Source organism: Lepisosteus oculatus, chromosome 27, assembly GCF_040954835.1.
Source record: "Lepisosteus oculatus isolate fLepOcu1 chromosome 27, fLepOcu1.hap2, whole genome shotgun sequence".
In the NCBI taxonomy this organism is placed as follows: domain Eukaryota; kingdom Metazoa; phylum Chordata; class Actinopteri; order Semionotiformes; family Lepisosteidae; genus Lepisosteus; species Lepisosteus oculatus.
Window position 1 is genome coordinate 6,041,469 of NC_090722.1, and position 19,951 is coordinate 6,061,419.

The following is a 19,951-nucleotide window of genomic DNA, read 5'->3' on the forward strand; positions in this document are numbered from 1 at the left end:
TAGCTGGGGCCAGAAACACATTTTAATCTCCCCAACTTTATTTCAAACGGTGAAAGACAGGTGACGATTCTGCCTAGATCCCGGGTTCAGACACGCAGCCCGACCTCCAGCTGACCGGAGGCCCCCTGCCCCCGGTGTTCCCAGCGCCCAGATCCGTTGTCCCGGACACAACTCCGCCGGCCGCTGTGGGCAGATGGGACACCGTGCTCGGGGAGACAGGGGAGCAGTGCTCGACAGGAGGACGGCCTGCGATTCCGAGATCCGGAATCCAGCCCGCAGGGAGGTCCCCAATCCAGCAGGTTCCCCAGTCCGGGGAATCAGACACCCAGAGCCGCGGAGAAGGGATTGATCTTTCCCCTCGAGTCCTGCCCCGTCCCCCCCCTGGGGTGCTGGAGTCGGGAATCCCTGGATTATCTCCTCTGGAGGTAGAAGGCTTTTCCCAGGCGGCTCAGCTCCTGCGCGTACTGCCGGTGCTCCTGCTCCAGCAGCTCCTGCAGGGCGGCGCGGCGCACCTGGGGAAAACAGACGCCGCAGCCCTCCTCAGCGCGGTGACAACACCCCCACCTGGTGTCGTCCGCCGGTATGACGGCTCAGACAGCTCCATCAGCCCTCTCCCTCCCTCCTTCCCCACTGTCTCTGATTCCTACCCCCCCCCCCCCCCGCCCCTGTCCCCGTCCCTGCTCACCATCGTCAGAGCGGCGCGCGCCAGTCTGAGCTCGCCCTCCTGCGCCCGCTTCAGGCTCCGCTGGTCCCGGGCTGAGCCCGCCTGAGACGAGCTCTGGAATTCCACCTCCGTGGCCAGAGCCTTCATGCTGTGGCGGGAGGGAGAGAGAAGACGACTAGTCAGGGGGGGTCAGTCACTGCACACCTGGGGTAACAGCTGGGGGGGGGGGGAGGGAGAGGGTGTGGGGTGTGAGAGAGGGTGTGTTACCTCTCTAGTTCCTCGGCTCGGGTCTTCAGTTCTTCATCTTTCTGCAGGAGAAAACAGAGAAGCTGGATCAGTAATAGACAGAAAGCAGTGCTCTGCTCAGAGGTGCCCCGCTGTCCTAAAAGAGGTGTCCTCTCCTGCGCAGTGTGATCAGGGTAAAAGCACAGTACAGTGCAGTACAGCCCAGTGAGATCAGGGTAAAAGTACAGTACAGTGCAGTACAGCCCAGTGAGATCAGGGTAAAAGCACAGTACAGTGCAGTGCAGCCCAGTGAGATCAGGGTAAAAGCACAGTACAGTGCAGTGCAGCCCAGTGAGATCAGGGTAAAAGTACAGTACAGAGCGGTGCAGCCCAGTGAGATCAGGGTAAAAGCACAGTACAGTGCAGTACAGCCCAGTGAGATCAGGGTAAAAGCACAGTACAGTGCAGTACAGCCCAGTGAGATCAAGGTAAAAGCACAGTACAGTGCAGTGCAGCCCAGTGAGATCAGGGTAAAAGTACAGTACAGAGCGGTGCAGCCCAGTGAGATCAGGGTAAAAGCACAGTACAGTGCAGTACAGCCCAGTGAGATCAGGGTAAAAGCACAGTACAGTGCAGTACAGCCCAGTGAGATCAGGGTAAAGCACGTGTGGTAAAGCATGCTGTAAACGTCGGTAACTCATACTGTAGGAAACGGACGGGCGCCGCGGTAGAGGAGGGAGGAGAATCTTCACCGAACTGAGCCGCACAGCCGCTTGTTCACTTACCTGGATTCGGTCTCGCTCTCGCTGCACTAGTTTGTTGCCAGACCGGTGCTGAGACACGCCAAAGAGACTCATTACTGGAAATGTTATTGCCTTTGGTGTCGAGTAAAAGAAATTAAATACGTTAATAGAGGATACCACTAGTTTACGTTAGAATTACAAAGACGATTTGAGGCTCCTTCTTCACAAAAACAACGGCAACGGGACTTTTTGTAATTATTAACCTAAACACTCCTAAACCATATAAAGTTCACATACGTCCTGGCAGAGTTTTGTTACTGTCCAATCGCAAACTTTGCCAGTTTTGAAATAGTTTTACATTTAAAGACCGGACGGCTCGAGATGCCACCGCAGCGACGTCAGCCGGTTGCCGCAGCAACGGAAACGCCAGGGTAACAGAGACGGCGGTACCCGGATGCTGTTTAGCCGCCTTGACTTCCTGACTGTCACCCACGCGGTGACTTCAGCTCAATAGAATTTAAATTTGTGTTGAAACTTTCTAACGCTCCATTAAGGCCTAATTTAAAATACAATTTTGATCAAAACGCATATGAAGAGATACCGCTGCTCTGGAATCTGCCCAGAGAAGAGTAATATTCCAGGGTTGAGTGTCCCACACTGACAGGCTGGAGGAACTGAGTCTCTTCAGTCTGAAGGGAGTGTCCCACACTGACACAGGCTGGAGGAACTGAGTCTCTTCAGTCTGAAGGGAGTGTCCCACATTGACAGGCTGGAGGAACTGAGTCTCTTCTGTTCGAAGGTTCTGTGATCTGTCTTGTATCTGTATGCGTCTTTCGGAAATCGATTTTTCACTCCTTTTGTAGCGCGAAGGTGAGACATTTTGCACTGTGTGTGTGATGCTAAAATAAGTACCCCTTATGACCAAATTCAATTCTCACGTCTTTCTTTTGCGGCTTCTCTTTTGGTAAATATGAGGTTCTAAATCTACTCTGAACAAGCTGCAGTATGTCCAAAATTCAGCAGCCAGAATCCTGACCAGATCTAGTGCAAGTGTTCACATTACTCCTATCCTGGAGTCCTTGCACTGGATTCCGGTCAAATTCCGCGTAGACTTTAAAATCCTCATGCTCACCTACAAGGCTTTACATGGCTTGGCACCTCAATACCTGTCTGAACTTTTATCGCCCTACTCCCCACCTCGCAACCTCCGCTCTTCAAATTCTGCCCTCCTTACTGTCCCCCAAGCCCGTCTACATTGTATGGGCGACAGGGCCTTCTCCTGCTATGCCCCCAAGCTCTGGAACTCCTTGCCCAAGGATATTAGAGAGTCACCTTCTCTAAACTCCTTCAAATCCAGACTCAAAACCCTCCTTTTCAGAAAAGCCTTTACTTAACTGGTTCCATTCTTCACCCCTCTGCTCTTCTTAATACCATCTTCCACGGTCTCCTCTATTGTTATTGTTGTATTGCTGTAATTATAATTGTGTCCTGTCTTGTGAAATTTTCTTATTTATTGTTGTAGTCTTCTTATTTATTTTTATTGTCATCCTGTAAAGCGCTTTGAGAAGCCACCTTTAAAGGCGCTATATAAAATAAAGTTTTTTATTATTATTATTATTATTATTGATGGGTTACGGTCATCCCTCCCCTCTCTGCAGAATACTGTATCAGCCGGCATCGCATGGGTGACGGTCGGGACCTCAACCTCAAGCGCGCAAAGCGAGCTGTGCGCTGAAGGTCACGTGTAGGTTGAATTTTTGAGTGACGGGAAAGTCGAGCCAATCATACGCGCTGGTTGTGATCAGGTGATCCCCCATGCTCTGTTCCCAGGAAGTGCTGAAGTGAGTCAGCCGGAGGCGAGTTGTGAAACTACCGGTGTGCTCAATGTCATCTGTGCGGCCGGCACATCAGCGTTACGGGAGCCGAAACTGATGGGTGATATATGTCCATAAATTAAAGGATCTTTCGTTCGCTAAGTATAAATAAAACGTATTATTCTACCGAGTATCGCTTAAAAGCCTCTCTGACAAGCGTTCATTGGCATTTGTTGTGACATCATTCATGTATTCGGTCTATCCAGTATTATTTCACTTTAACATTTAAACAGTACCGTTCCGGTTACAAATCGCTGCATGACAACGCTAGTTTATGCCGCCTGCGCTCTATCGGAAAATATTTTATACTTTTTTTTCGCTGCAGTGGTTTATTCACACTGTGTTTGAAGTTGTGGAAATAGAAGTGATACGAGAGTTAGTTTGCTTAGCCTCCCAGTGGTAGGTTTTAAACATTATACTGGAAAAAAGTATCAAGTTAGAAACAGAGGACAGCTTACAAACGAGTTTCAGCCCGGCCAGGCCGTTAGTCGTCATAGTAGTTCGTCTATAACTACGGGCACATGGCTGGGCAGCTTGTTCCACTCTCCCACCACCTGTTGTGTAAAGATGGGCCTCCTGCTCTCGGTTTTCAGTGCACTTCCACGTAGTTTTCACTCCAGCTAAATATATTTTATTACCTAATATTTAGTTTAGTACTCTGCAGTACACGTTTTTTGTGCTGGCAGTGTAAGTTCTCCACACAGGTACATTGTGCTGGGAAAGACTCCTGGCTCTTTAGCTCCCCGAGCCCTCACTCCCGCCCCCTGCTGGTGGAGAGCCATGCTGCTCCAGCAGGGCATCCGAATGGCCAGGGGCCTTGTGCAGCTGGTGGAGCGCAGGGTCGCGGCTCACCTCCACAGGCAGGCCCTGAAGCTGGCCTTCCAGAGGAGCCCCCCGCGCCTCGGAGCGCCCACAGACCGGACCCTCACGGTGAGTCAGCACTGCGTGTGAGAATATATATGGACAGACAGGGGGCAGGTATATATATGGACAGACAGGGGACAGAGGGGTAGGTATATATATGGACAGACAGGGGACAGAGGGGTAGGTATATATATATGGACAGACAGGGGGCAGAGGGGCAGGTATATATATGGACAGACAGGGGACAGAGGGGCAGGTATATATATGGACAGACAGGGGGCAGAGGGGCAGGTATATATATGGACAGACAGGGGGCAGAGGGGCAGGTATATATATGGACAGACAGGGGGCAGAGGGGCAGGTATATATATGGACAGACGGGGCAGAGGGCAGGTATATATGGACAGACAAGGGGCAGAGGGGCAGGTATATATATGGACAGACAGGGGACAAAGGGGCAGGTATATGTGGACAGACGGGACAGAGGGGCAGGTATATATATGGACAGACAGGGGGCAGAGGGGCAGGTATATATATGGACAGACAGGGGACAGAGGGGCAGGTATATATGGACAGACAGGGGACAGAGGGCAGGTATATATATGGACAGACAAGGCAAAGAGTGCCCTCCATGTGTATTGGGACAGTGAAGTCAAAATTGCTATCACACTGCAGTATTTTTGCTGTATACTCAAACAATTTGGATTGGAGATGAAAAGATGAATATGAAAAGTAGGAATGCCACCTTTTTGGGGGGGTATTTCAGTGTTTATGTATTGTTTAGGAATAAGAGCACTTTCTGTATCCAGTGCCCCCATTGCAGGTGAGCACCAGTGTTGGGACATTTGCACGTTGCACGATTGTGCACACGTATCCTCCGCACCGAGCCTGTCTCCCCTGTTATTGTGTGCCTGCGCTTCCGCCCCTGTCCAGCAGGTGTCGCCCCGGCTCTTCTCCTCGGCCCCCCGGGACTACAGCCTGCCCAACGACAGCTGGTCGGCGGAGATGCGGCGCCTGTACGACCAGTACGACCAGGAGCCGGGGGGCGGGGGGCGCTGGAAGAGGCTGCCCAGCTACAACCGCTTCCTCAAGTACGCCACGGGTACGTCTCCCGCCCCCTCGTCCCTCCGGACAGGGAGGGGCCGGCCAGCGTGGCCCCCAGAGCTGGGCTAGGTCGCTCTGTAGCTCGTGGGCGCGAGGATCTCGTTCGTCTGTTTCCCAAAAGACCCCCAGCAACCACATGGCTGGATAGCTTGTTCCAGACCCCCGCCACCCTTTGTGTTAAGGAGCGCCTCCTGCTCTCTGTTTCCAATGCCCTCCCCCTGAGTTTCCACATGCTGTCTGAACTGTGGGCCCCTGGTTTGACATTGTCATTTCACCTTTCAGGATTTCACATCACGTGAGTCACGTCCTCCCCCTTCACAGAGCAGAGGAGACAGGACTAAAGAGATTTAGCTCTTCTGATCTGCCTGCCTGCAGGCGTTGAAGGCCTCTTGACTCCAACAGCAGCAGTGTTCGCGTCTGTAGTGGGGCTGACCACAACTGTACCTAGAGTTCTGAGGGAGGACACGCCCCCTGTCACTGTTTCTGGGGGAGTAATGGGAGGGTGTTTGCTGGGGGCAGTCTGGGAGAGGTGTGGGGGTCGGGCGGGGTGGAGTCGAGCCTTTCGAAGCCGAGCACGGAGGTAGAGACACCTGCGGTTCTGGCAGCACTTTCCAGGAGTGACGAGGCACTCTCCTTCCTCTTCAGTGACGATATGGAAACGGAGGACGATGATCTTTAGTGTAGCGACATTCAGACCCCTCAGATCCCCCTGTGTCAGGAGCCATGCCCACCTCTAGGACAGACTGCAGTTATTTTATTTTTCATTTCTCTGTGTCTGTTGCCCTGTTTCCATTTGACTTCCTGCCTGTCTGTCTGTTCACCTCTCTCTCACTCTGTGCCTGTCTGTCTCTCTCTGTCTCACTCTGTGCCTGTCCATCTCTCACTCTGTGCCTGTCTGTCCTCCTGACTGTCTGTCTGTCTGTCTTCCAGGAGGGCAGTGCCTCAGTAGGCTGGTTCAGTCTCGGGCTCGGCTCTTCACCAGGAACATCAAGGAGCCCGGTGCTGCGTTCGAGTACGCCATCTTCATAAACGAGGAAGAGAAGAGGGCTGTCTGTGTCTTCCAAGCCGGGCATCTCCTGGAGGGGCCTCCTGGGTGAGGGGCACTTGACCCTGAGACACTGGTGGGGCAAAGGGCAGTTAATGCTGAGGAACTGCCTGGATGAGAGGGCAATTAATCCAGCCTTTCCAAGCTTTCTGTCTGTGTACATGCCTCAAGAGCAATACGATAGATCTACAAGAATCTTGAACTCTTTGAACTAGGCTGACAGCGTCCTGTTGGGCCATGATCTAGAACACACTGCCTGCAGCGTGAGAGTGCACTGTACTCCACATCAGCTACAAGAATCTAGATCCCTGTGCTCACACAGTCCAGACACACTGTGCTGTTCATGGGCTATAAGAATCTAGATCCTGTGTCTGGACTGTGTGAGCGCACTGTGCTGTTCATGGGCTACAAGAATCTAGATCCCTGTGTCTGGACTGTGTGAGCGCGAATCTAGATCCTGTGTCTGGACTGTGTGAGCGCACTGTGCTGTTCATGGACTACAGGAATCTAGATCCCTGTGTCTGGACTGTGTGAGCGCACTGTGCTGTTCATGGGCTACAGGAATCTAGATCCCTGTGTCTGGACTGTGTGAGCGCACTGTGCTGTTCATGGGCTACAGGAATCTAGATCCCTGTGTCTGGACTGTGTGAGCGCACTGTGCTGTTCATGGGCTACGAGAATCTAGATCCTGTGTCTGGACTGTGTGAGCGCACTGTGCTGTTCATGGGCTACAGGAATCTAGATCCCTGTGTCTGGACTGTGTGAGCGCACTGTGCTGTTCATGGGCTACAGGAATCTAGATCCCTGTGTCTGGACTGTGTGAGCGCACTGTGCTGTTCATGGGCTACGAGAATCTAGATCCCTGTGTCTGGACTGTGTGAGTGCACTGTGCTAGATCGCTGTTGTATTGCCTCACTCGTGTGCCCTTTCTCCCCTGCCCAGGCATGTGCATGGGGGAGCCATCGCCACCATTATCGACAATGTGACGGGCGCCTGTGCCACCTACATCTCCGGGTTCGTCTTGACCGCCAACCTCAACATCAACTACTGCAGGTACGGCCGGGAGACGCCGGCGTCTTCCCAGCCCGGGCTGTGCTGAACGGCGCCGGGCTGTGCTCTTGTCCTGCACCGTCCTGCAGCTGTCTGGTGCTGTACGCTTGTCTTGCTCAGTTACTCAGTGCTGGGCCCATCCTAGCTGTTTGGAGGCCCTGGGGAAGATCTCAGAAAGGGGCACCTCCAGATCAATATTTGCAAAGACACCCTGTTGTCAGCTAACACTATGAACCTTATTTTACTATTTAGAGCAATTCAAATAAATTCATGGTATACATAGAAAACTTTTATTAACCAGCTTTGAAGAACACATAATAAGTAACTTACAAACTGGAAGAAGAAGCACAATGTTTTTATAAAGATGTATTTTAACATTGAAAGTAATAAGAACATAAATACCGATAAATGGGATATGTCACTAAAACAATTCTAGCAAATCATAACATACATATTACTGCATTGAAACATCTGTTCTGTACTTGTATGGATCTGAAAACTATAATAAAGTACCAATGATTTTTGACAAACTCTCTGCCTGTGCCCATGGCTGGCCCTGCTACAGTGTAGCTCCTTGATTGGGTAGTTGACAGTGCGCTGGAGGAGTGTGTGTCCACTCGCCCTGCTGCTCTGTGCAGTAGCGCCGTGCGCCTGACCTCTCTGGTGTTCTCCTGTAGCCCCATCTCTCTGGGCTCGGTGGTTCTGGTCGACTGTGCTGTGGATCGGGTCGAGGGCCGCAAGACCTGGGTCTCCTGCCGGATCACCAGCGCCGACGGCTCCAAACTGCACACAGAGGCCACAGGTCTGTGACTCCTGAGCACGGCTCAGCACAGCCAGACACACCTGAGCACAGCTAGACACGCCTGAACACAGCTCATCACACCTTCACCGCTGATCACAGCCAGACAAGCCCGACCACAGCTCATCGCACCTGCATGACTGAGCACAGCCAGACACGCCTGAACACAGCTCATCACACCTGCACCACTGAACACAGCCAGACACGCCCGACCACAGCTCATCGCACCTGCACCTGCACAACTGAACACAGCCAGACACGCCTGAACACAGCTCATCGCACCTGCAGCACTGATCACAGCCAGACACGCCTGAACACAGCTCATCGCACCTGCACCACTGATCACAGCCAGACACGCCTGAACACAGCTCGTCCCACCTGCATGGCTCAATACAGCCAGATGTGCCTGAACACAGCTCATCGCACTTACACAATTGATCACATCCAGACACAACTCAACACAGCTCATTGCGCCTACACAAGTGATCATAACCAGACATGCCTGAAAACAGCTGATTGCACCTACTGTACACATACTTCAGCACGACTGAACAAGCTGAGAGTTGCCAGAGCACCAGAGACTCAATCCTGACAAGCTCATACAATAAACAGGCCCTTACCTTACTCAGCACTGACATTTCCCACTGTTCCCCTGTGCAGCAGAGCAGGACATGGAATTTACACAGAGGAGCTCTGGCCCTGGTGTGCAGCAGGCTCTGCTCTCTGTCCTGACCTGCTGCCAATTACTGAACTGAGCCAGTTAGTGGCTGAATCCGTGCAGAATAAGGTGGACATTAGTCTCTTCACTGAGGGACACAGGAGGCTCTGCAGAATTGCTGGCACTGTGTCAAGTTCTGTATAACGTCTGTTAGGTCTTTATTAAACCTGACAGTGAATATTGTGAAGCCTGTGTTGACTGTGAACCCTGCTCCCCCCAGGCCTGTTCGTATCTGTTGGAGTGAGCCACCTGTTCACAGGCTGACGCCGGAGAAGAGAGACACGGAGCGATCACATGACTGCAGCCTTGGCCATGTGGAGGCAGCAGGAACTGAAACTGACTGCAGGACCCCCCCCCCAAGTCTCTGGACTGTAGGGTTACAGTGTGACCCGGCCCAGACTGGACCAGCGATCTCTGGGCTGTAGGGTTACAGTGTGACCCAGACTGGACCAGTGATCTCTGGACTGTAGGGTTACAGTGTGACCCAGACTGGACCAGTGATCTCTGGACTGTAGGGTTACAGTGTGACCCGGCCCAGACTGGACCGGCAATCTCTGGACTATAGGGTTACAGTGTGACCCAGACTGGACCAGTGATCTCTGGACTGTAGGGCTACAGTATGACCTGGCCCAGACTGGAAGCTATATAGTGTGAACCTTAATACTTTTAGGTATTACGCCCAAATTTGTTGATAAACTATAATTCTAAAATGAAAATCCTGCTGGACTGCTGCCCCACAGAACTAAAATAAGGATTTTCATTTTTTGACAGTGAGTCTAGTATTATTATTATTAAAATATTTCCAGTTCTTATCTCAAAACATTGCCAGTTTCTTTTATTCTTGTCCATGACTGCTTCTGAACACTAGAGGGCACTCTTGATTTTTTGGGGTGAAACATTATGAGGTAAAACGGAAACGGGGAATCACGTTGGCACCGTGCCAAGCATTTCTGCTTCGCGGTGCTGGGGTCCTGGGTTCAATTCCGTGGAGTTTGTATGTTCTCCCCTTGTTCACATGGTTTCCCACGGGGAAGCTACATGCTGGTGGGTGCGTCGGCTTCTTTGGAACGTGTCCCAGGTGTGCGGGTGAGCTTGTCTGTGTTTCTGTCAGTGTGTCCTGCAGTGGACACTCGCACTGTGCAGTGCTACACTGGCACTGTGGCACGCTCCCGCTGTGCAGTGCTACACTGGCACTGTGCCACACTCTCACTGTGCAGTGCTACACTGGCACTGTGCCACACTCTCACTGTGCAGTGCTACACTGGCACTGTGCCACACTCTCACTGTGCAGTGCTACACTTGCACTGTGCCACACTCTCACTGTGCAGTGCTACACTTGCACTGTGCCACACTCTCACTGTGCAGTGCTACACTGGCACTGTGCCACACTCTCACTGTGCAGTGCTACACTGGCACTGTGGCACACTCTCACTGTGCAGTGCTACACTGGCACTGTGCCACGCTCTCACTGTGCAGTGCTACACTGGCACTGTGCCACACTCTCACTGTGCAGTGCTACACTGGCACTGTGCCACACTCTCACTGTGCAGTGCTACACTGGCACTGTGCCACACTCCCACTGTGCAGTGCTACACTGGCACTGTGCCACACTCTCACTGTGCAGTGCTACACTTGCACTGTGCCACACTCTCACTGTGCAGTGCTACACTTGCACTGTGCCACGCTCTCACTGTGCAGTGCTACACTGGCACTGTGCCACACTCTCACTGTGCAGTGCTACACTGGCACTGTGCCACACTCTCACTGTGCAGTGCTACACTTGCACTGTGCCACACTCTCACTGTGCAGTGCTACACTTGCACTGTGCCACGCTCTCACTGTGCAGTGCTACACTGGCACTGTGCCACACTCTCACTGTGCAGTGCTACACTGGCACTGTGCCACACTCTCACTGTGCAGTGCTACACTGGCACTGTGCCACACTCTCACTGTGCAGTGCTACACTGGCACTGTGCCACACTCTCACTGTGCAGTGCTACACTGGCACTGTGCCACACTCTCACTGTGCAGTGCTACACTGGCACTGTGCCACACTCTCACTGTGCAGTGCTACACTTGCACTGTGCCACACTCTCACTGTGCAGTGCTACACTTGCCCTGTGCCACGCTCTCACTGTGCAGTGCTACACTGGCACTGTGCCACACTCTCACTGTGCAGTGCTACACTGGCACTGTGCCACACTCTCACTGTGCAGTGCTACACTGGCACTGTGGCACGCTCCCGCTGTGCAGTGCTACACTTGCACTGTGCCACACTCTCACTGTGCAGTGCTACACTGGCACTGTGGCACACTCTCACTGTGCAGTGCTACACTGGCACTGTGCCACACTCTCACTGTGCAGTGCTACACTGGCACTGTGCCACACTCTCACTGTGCAGTGCTACACTGGCACTGTGGCACGCTCCCGCTGTGCAGTGCTACACTTGCACTGTGCCACACTCTCACTGTGCAGTGCTACACTGGCACTGTGCCACACTCCCACTGTGCAGTGCTACACTGGCACTGTGCCACACTCTCACTGTGCAGTGCTACACTGGCACTGTGGCACGCTCCCGCTGTGCAGTGCTACACTTGCACTGTGCCACACTCTCACTGTGCAGTGCTACACTGGCACTGTGCCACGCTCCCACTGTGCAGTGCTACACTGGCACTGTGGCACGCTCCCGCTGTGCAGTGCTACACTTGCACTGTGCCACACTCTCACTGTGCAGTGCTACACTGGCACTGTGCCACACTCTCACTGTGCAGTGCTACACTGGCACTGTGCCACACTCTCACTGTGCAGTGCTACACTTGCACTGTGCCACACTCTCACTGTGCAGTGCTACACTGGCACTGTGGCACACTCTCACTGTGCAGTGCTACACTGGCACTGTGCCACACTCTCACTGTGCAGTGCTACACTGGCACTGTGCCACACTCTCACTGTGCAGTGCTACACTGGCACTGTGCCACACTCTCACTGTGCAGTGCTACACTTGCACTGTGCCACACTCTCACTGTGCAGTGCTACACTTGCACTGTGCCACACTCTCACTGTGCAGTGCTACACTGGCACTGTGCCACACTCTCACTGTGCAGTGCTACACTGGCACTGTGGCACGCTCCCGCTGTGCAGTGCTACACTTGCACTGTGCCACACTCTCACTGTGCAGTGCTACACTGGCACTGTGGCACACTCTCACTGTGCCGTGCTACACTGGCACTGTGGCACAATCTCACTGTGCAGTGCTACACTGGCACTGTGGCACAATCTCACTGTGCCGTGCTACACTGGCACTGTGGCACACTCACTGTGTTGGACAATCTGCACCAACAGAATGTGATCGGCAGCAGAAAGGAGACACACAGGAGAGCTATGAGATGTGAGATCTGGAGGCCCAGGCTGTCTTGCTCTCTGCCCTGTCTCTCTCTGTCTTGGCTCGTGTTGTTTTTTTAAGGGGGTTCCAGTAAAGTTGGGTGCGAGTGAGAAGCGTGTGTGGGACAGGCTTACAGTAACATTTCACAGCAGAGTCCAGGCTGATTCACAAAGGCCTTTCAGTCACATCGGTGTGACCACAATCCGAGTACACACCCCCTCAACGAGCGAAACCTCAGAAATTAACACGCTGCACTCAGAGAAAACCCGCCGGCTCCAGACAAGCTCAATTTCAACCACTTGAAACAGTTCTGTTTTAACACATTTGGATTGTGCATATTTTATTTTTAGCAGTCTGTAGGTGATATGTGCCAAGCTGAGATGAAAAGTTCTGGACCCTGTTACCAGTGCGCCCCACTAGACACACTGGACCAGTGTCGCTTGGACCTAGATTCTCGTAGCCCATGAACAGGACAGTGCGCTCACACAGTCCAGACACAGGATCTAGATTCCTGTAGCCCATGAACAGCACAATGCGCTCACACAGTCCAGACACAGGATCTAGATTCCTGTAGCCCATGAACAGCACAATGCGCTCACACAGTCCAGACACAGGATCTAGATTCTTGTAGCCCATGAACAGCACAGTGTGTCTGGACTGTGTGAGCACAGGGATCTAGATTCTTGTAGCCCATGCACAGCACAGTGCGCTCACACAGTCCAGACACAGATTCGATTTTTGTAGCCTGTGTGCATCACCCTTTGCTCACACAACCCAGGTAAAGTGTTTTGGGCTTTTGTTGCTCATGTACTGTTCGCTAGTATCACAAAATGTACAAAGAATAAATGTGACCAAACTGTTAAAAAATAACCATTCATGCAACAGAGAATGACAAAAATAATTCGCAAAAAGCATTCGCCAGAACAATGAACAATTTCCTAGCGAAGTGAGTAGTCCAGCACCTCATCTTAATCTTGCAGTTCCGTTTTGGTTGACCGGGTTCGTCGTCTTGGCTGAAAGCCCTGGGGGGTGTTTCTGAAGCCCCAGTTAAACACACTCGCACGCAGGCAGGCAGAGAGAAGAGATGTTCAGATATCTCACTCGAACCCCAGCCCCAGGTATCCGCGAAAGAGCGCGCAGGCCTGCTGGGAGCCAGGCCATGTGGTTTCGGGGGAGGGGGGCATGAAACAGCAGTGTGACTCCTGGGGGGCCCTGTGGGGTCTGGGGTTTGGGTTAGGGGAGGAATGTAGGACAGCGCAGAGATGGTTTTGGGTGGGGGGGGGGTGGTCTGGGGTCTGGGGTCTGGGGTGAGTGTATATATATATGATACACGCGTGTGTTTGGGGAGGGGGGCCGGGTGTAGAACAGGGGGCTATGTGATCGCGTTAACCAACTTTCCATTCGCTGTGGCCTCAATGCACAAGCACACACACGATGAACACACACACAATGAGCACATACATGCACAATGAGCACACAAACGCACAATGTTGTGTTGTGTTACTGGGGACGTCCCCTTGGCGCCGTCGCTAGTCCAGTCCCAGACCCCTCTCGCTGTCGGGGTCGTCACGGCGGTGGTGAGACGCGCCCACACGCGGATCTGCGCGGGTCCGAATCGCCGGACCAGATGGCATCTTCATGCCAGCGCTGTAATTGCTAAATTGATCCTGTAAATGACCAATTAAGAAATTAAGGAGCAGGGACCACTTGAGGTGTTGGAGTAGAGGAAGAGGAGGCCTTAAATCTGGATACCCCTAATCCTGATACCCCAACTCTCCCCCTAACCCTAATCCGCCTGTCCCAACTCTCACCCCAACCCTAATCCTGATACCCCAACTCTCACCTTCATCCCTTCCTATAGAACAGCTGTCTGACATCAATAAGCTCTAACACAGAAAGAAGGATATATATGTTTTGGGTATATATATATGAAGGATATATCTGAAATTCCTTTCAGAGGCTGGTGTATTCACACACAGACGCAGACTTGCACGCACACAGACAGCGTTACCAGGACAAACCAAAATGCTGAATCGCTAAAAAAAGAACAAGAAATCTCAAGCAGTGTTTTTTTTTTTTTGTTCTAGAAATTCAGTTACTTATTGTGAAGTCCAGAGGAAGCAGCAGGTAACCACGAGCCCTTAACTAACTGTCACGATTGACTCTGACCCGGCTCGTCTTGCGCAACGTTGTGAGAGCCGAGGGGCTGCGACCGCACTGGCACGTCTTGGGGGAGGTGGGGGGCTGGTTGGCGGGCGGGCTGGCAGGGGGGTGGGGGAGGCCAGCTCGGGCCAGCCAGGCGAGGCCCAGGCTGCGTCGGGCGCTCCGGCCCGCCAGGCCCGCCAGGCAACGCGCCCCAGGTGTCGTCGGGGCAGTGAGGCAGAGATGGAGGGCTGCTGAGGGAGTGGGGGGGGGGGTCGGGATGGGAAGTGTGGGCGCAGGGGGGGGGACCGGGGATTGTTAAACAAGTATTTTTACGGTTTCAGTTTATTCTTTTGTTCGGGCATCTGGAGGTGTGGAGAAAAGATGAGTCTCAGAAGTTTTTCAGTGGAGTCTGTGCACCCATGTGTGTGTTTAGCAGGTGCTGTGTGTCTGTGTGTGTGTCTCTGTGTGTGTGCGCGCACAGAACAGAGCCTGTACACCTGTGTTTTAGTGTGTGCAATTCAGACATTGTACACCTACAGTATGTGTGTTTGCAATACATAATATATCAACAATTTTCCTTAGTTTACATAGTTTTACAAAACTATAAAAAACGCAGAGGATTCCAGTGCGATACGGATAATGTACATACGGTCTAACCACAGAAATATCAGAAAGTAAGCGATGTTTAAGGGGCTGGAGTCAGGAGTCGAAAAGACAGACATTAACAAGATTCAGCGAAAGGCAAGGCGCCTATCGCAAACCTTCCGAGCCCACGAGTGGGAGCCGCCCTCGCGGGCACTTGCCACGCCGCGGTCCGCGTGAAGGAACGCCCGCAGGGAGCCGGTGGCATCGACTCGTCACCGATCGATTTTCCTGCGGGGTTTTTCCCCTTTTCCTGTTGATTCTAAGGACTCTGATGTAGCGTTAGAGCTCTATTTTGTTCTTTATATCTTCGCCATTTGTGATGTACAGTGTGACCAGATTTTGGTTTTCAAAGAGGACGGGGGGATAATCGACACTCGACACATGCTTCCAAACTAATGAAATTGTATTACTTTTTCTAATCAAAAGTAAAGTTTAACTCTCTTGTTTTAATTAAACTTCTTAGTAAATTTTTCAACAGTTGCAGGGTTGCTCTTTCTATTCCATAACGGCAAACAAGGAAAAAACAAAAATATAGCCCTATTTTAAATTTAACGTTGTTTTTGTTCCATTTTAAGACAACAAAAGTCTTAACGTCTGATGAAGACCTCACAACTTAGGAGAAGTCCTCATTGGTGGCAAAAATTATCGATTTTAACGAAACATTTTGAGATGTAATGAACAAATGAAACGTTGTTGTTTCTCGTGGCCATAAAAACAGCCCCCCCCCCCCCCCCCCCCCCCACACACACACACACACACACCGAATCCCTGTTCACACTGCGCTGCGTGTAAATTCAACACATCTACCGGTAATGTATGGGACGAGCGAAAATCTGTACTGTAGGCCTACGTTTGTTTACACAGCCCGGGTAACGAGCAAAACAAAGTCCTGGACAATTTCTGGAATTTTTCAAATCCCGGTCGGACCGATATTTTAGGGCTCAGAAAGAGGAGGTGTCCGGGAGATGGAGGGCGTCTGGTCACCCCAGGTTGTGTACCTGTGGCAGATGCCCTGAGGTGACGTCAGCTGTGTTTTGTGGGGGTACAGTAGCCCAGCGGGCCGGTCGGGCCCATACAACCCCTTGAACTGGAGGAGCGAGGGAGAGGGACAGCGGCTCGGGAGCGTGAGACAGATGAGAAAGAGAGGCGCTCACGCTACTTATACGGCAATTGACATTTGATTTGGAATAAGTCCCATACGCGAGTCAGGCGTGAAACCGCGTTCACCCGTGTCCCCGGATCCCGCTTCGAATCCGTCTCGATTGGTCGAGTCTGAGGCTCCTACCTGCTGGGCGGTGACGTCCCGGGCGCGGGGAGGCGGGAAAGATCATTCATATTGTCCGTTGAGCACCGCTCGACAGGGTTACCGCGAAGGCGTGCTCTCCTCACCTGGGCTTCGTGAGTCGGTTACATAACCGCGGCACCATGCCTGGAGATGAACTATTAACCCCTGCACTGACCGGTCTAATCAATCAATCAGCAGGAAAAGTAACGAAATGAATAGCACTCACAGTATCTCATTCAACATCAGTGGAGGGTCCGATCATTCCGAAGTGCTATGAAGCATGTCTTTATTCACAGTCATCTGAACTCCGGGAGAGCTCATTGGAGTCATGGATCGACGGAGCAGGGGAAGATTGATTAGTAGCATGAGAAAGTGGCACATGCCGGCGGCACGCTTTCTGGGGGTTCTGCCGCCCGGCCCGGCCCGGCCCGGCCCGGCTGGGGCTGTACCCACAGTGCCTCACTGAGGACACATTCTCGTGGCTCCGCGCGCCTCACGCGAGGCGGTCCCCGGCTCTGTTCCTGGGGCGCCCTGGTTCAGCAGGTCCCCATTCAGATCACCTCTTTGATTCCACGGTGATCAGGCGACCAGGTGACGCGACTCAGGGAGTACTTTAGGGACAGACCTCGAGTCCTTGAGCTCCCTTTCCAGTCCGAGGTCGCGGGGGTGCAGGGGTCCATCCCGGCAGTCTACTACCTGGACGGGGACGCCAGTCCATCACGGGACACGCACTCACTCGCTCCCAGAAGCCCGTTGACCTCCCAGCCTGTCCCTGGACTGTGGGAGGAAACCGGAGCTCCTGGAGGCGACACATGCGAGCACGGGGAGAACATGCAGACTCCACACAGACAGCACCCAGGTCTGGACTCGAACCCGGGGCCCCAGCGCTGTGAGGCTGCAACGCTAATAAGCCATCTGTTGCTTAACTGGTGAATAGCGTACTGTGCAAGCGTGCCCAGCCTTGGAGAAACAGGGGACCCTGGATTTAAAGTGACCCGTTGGACTAGGGTTCGGGGACCATGGCGGGGGGGTACCCCAATACCCGGCGCAGACCCCGAAAACGCTGCCTGTAGGGAACAAGGAGCGAGGAGGGTGCTGTTTGATTCACCGGCGGCTCGTCTCGTTTCCCCGCGGCCAGCCGGGTGCTGTTCGAGAGAGAGAGAGGCAGTAATGCCGGCTGAGGCAATTAGTTATGTAACACCTGCCCTGCCGCTGCTCTCGGCGATCAGTTACTCTCCCCTGGAGAAGACGGCAGGAGCGGATCCCGGACTTTTCCAGCCCCGAGCTCCGGGGAAAGAGGGAGGCGCGGGGAGAGGGGCGGGACACGGGAGGGGGGCAGAAGTTGCTGTCACCTGAGGGATGACAGGTGGGGTTCGGCTCAGGTGAGCCGAGCCCAGCCGGGAGCGCGGCCCGGGCGCGCCGCGCGAACTCTCCTCGCGAGCGGATAACAACAGACTGAGCACGAGATGAAGTCGACGGCTGTCTCGGTCGGAGAAGTCTCCCGACACGCGCAGTGACGCCCGGCAGGAGACCCGGGACCGAGGAAGGAGAAAAAGACATGGAAGATGACGCCCACAAGTCCCCGCGGAGTCCGCAGAGCCCGGCCCCGGCGAAGACAGGTGAGCGGTCCTGTAGTCTAATTGTCCAGTGTTATTGTGTGACAGGGTGTGTGTTTCTCGGTGTCATTGTGTGACAGGGTGTGTGTGTGTGTGTTTCTCGGTGTGTGACATGGTTTGTGTCATTGTGTTTCATTGTGTGACAGACTCTATGTGTGTCCAATAGGGTGATAGGTATTCTGTCATTTTGTGTCATTGTGTGACAGGGTGTGTGTTTCTCGGTGTCATTGTGTGACAGGTTGTGTATGTGATTGTGAGTGATGCTGGAGAGTCTCACAGTCAGACTGCCTGGCTGGCACACTAACACACTGACAGTGAGGCAACACTCCAGTGTCCGTCCTGCAGGGAGATACACGGCCACAGGGATACTGTCACCCTACAGTCCAGAGATCACTGGTCCAGTCTGGGTTACACTGTAACCCTACAGTCCAGAGATCACTGGTCCAGTCTGGGTCACACTGTAACCCTACAGTCCAGAGATCGCTGGTCCAGTCTGGGTCACACTGTAACCCTACAGTCCAGAGATCACTGGTCCAGTCTGGGTCACACTGTAACCCTACAGTCCAGAGATCGCTGGTCCAGTCTGGGTCACACTGTAACCCTACAGTCCAGAGATCACTGGTCCAGTCTGGGTCACACTGTAACCCTACAGTCCAGTGCCAGTGCGGCTGTGGGGAGTGGGAGTGAGAGCTCTGTGTGTTCCTGAGTCAGCAGAATCCCAGGATATTTCCCTGTGGTGTGGAAAGAGGATCAGCAGCACTGGCTCCAGTTCCAGTTCCCCAGCTCTCCCTCCTCCTCTCCCTCTCCCACTTCTTACCTCTGTAGGTAAGAATCTTGTTTAATCTCCTAATCCACTGGATTTGCTGGGCAAGGGTCAAGAGTATATTTAGCAGCTGGTTTCTATATCTATAGTCGCTCCTGATCTCTAACGCCTCTCCTCCACAAACACAAACTTCACATAAAACAGCAGCTTTGACTGGCCTCTTACGCAACTCCCTCCCCCCCCCACAACTCAGCACCCTGCTTAAGCAGAAAGGATTGGTATTGAGTGCTGGTGCCAGCTCGTTAGGATAATTGCTTTCCTCATTACCTGAGATTACCCAGGTGTTGTGTGCAGGTCTGGTGCTTGGTCACCACAGGCCGGGCATCAGGGCCTCACAGAGCTCAGTGAAGGGGAGGGGCGGATTGTCACTGATAGGCGGGTCAATGGAACTTGATCTCTACAGTCCCAAACAAACAAAGGGGTGTGAGGCGCGAAGTGTGTACAGTGATTCCCCGTTCCTCTCTCCTGCCCCCGGGCCCTGGCCTGTGTGCAGTGGGGCTGCTGTGTGTCCCCCAGTGGGGCTGCTGTGTGTCCCCCAGTGGGGCTGCTGTGTGTCCCCCAGTGGGGCTGTGCTTCATTGGAGCTGCTGTGTGTCCCCCAGTGGGGCTGCTGTGTGTTCCCCAGTGGGGCTGTGCTTCATTGGAGCTGCTGTGTGTCCCCCAGTGGGGCTGCTGTGTGTTCCCCAGTGGGGCTGTGCTTCAGTGGGGCTGCTCTGTGTCCCCCAGTGGGGCTCTCCTTCAGTGGGGCTGCTGTGTGTCCCCCAGTGGGGCTGTGCTTCAGTGGGGCTGCTGTGTGTCCCCCAGTGGGGATCTCCTTCAGTGGGGCTGCTGTGTGTTCCCCGGTGGGGCTGTGCTTCAGTGGGGCTGCTGTGTGTCCCCCAGCGGGGCTGTGCTTCAGTGGGGCTGCTGTGTGTCCCCCAGCGGGGCTGTGCTTCAGTGGGGCTGTGCTTCAGTGGGGCTGCTGTGTGTT

At 53.3% G+C, this 19,951-nt stretch overlaps 3 protein-coding genes across 6 annotated transcripts in view; 2 read left to right on the plus strand and 1 right to left on the minus strand.

Moving 5' to 3' along the window:
- Positions 1-16: 16 nt before the first annotated feature.
- Positions 17-2,602, minus strand: LOC107075397 (cilia- and flagella-associated protein 141). Its single transcript, XM_069184822.1, has 5 exons — positions 2,571-2,602; positions 1,675-1,764; positions 932-972; positions 686-812; positions 17-512 (listed from the first exon to the last, which is right to left on the minus strand). Exons 2-5 carry the CDS (start codon positions 1,744-1,746, stop codon positions 411-413), a joined length of 342 nt encoding a protein of 113 aa, XP_069040923.1. The 5' UTR covers positions 1,747-1,764; positions 2,571-2,602; the 3' UTR covers positions 17-410.
- An 858-nt stretch (positions 2,603-3,460) lies between these two features.
- Positions 3,461-9,906, plus strand: them4 (thioesterase superfamily member 4). 2 transcript variants are annotated; one of them, XM_015336449.2, is made up of 6 exons: positions 3,461-4,436; positions 5,304-5,472; positions 6,405-6,567; positions 7,462-7,572; positions 8,247-8,371; positions 9,307-9,906. In XM_015336449.2, the coding sequence occupies exons 1-6, from the start codon at positions 4,287-4,289 to the stop codon at positions 9,348-9,350; spliced, it is 762 nt and encodes a 253-aa protein (XP_015191935.1). In that variant the 5' UTR covers positions 3,461-4,286; the 3' UTR covers positions 9,351-9,906. The 2 variants fall into 2 exon arrangements, with proteins under 2 accessions (XP_015191935.1, XP_015191936.1); XM_015336450.2 differs by having other exon boundaries at positions 3,463-4,436; positions 5,307-5,472.
- A 7,800-nt stretch (positions 9,907-17,706) lies between these two features.
- The window catches only part of rorc (RAR-related orphan receptor C), a 38,904-nt gene continuing 36,659 nt past the window's right edge, over positions 17,707-19,951 (plus strand). Inside the window, exon 1 of one of the 3 annotated variants that reach the window (XM_069185065.1) lies at positions 17,707-18,162. In XM_069185065.1, coding sequence (XP_069041166.1) covers positions 18,102-18,162 — 61 coding nt within the window. In that variant the 5' untranslated portion in view covers positions 17,707-18,101. The remainder of the gene's footprint in view (positions 18,163-19,951) is intronic. The other 2 variants (XM_069185064.1, XM_069185067.1) reach the window with 2 other exon arrangements.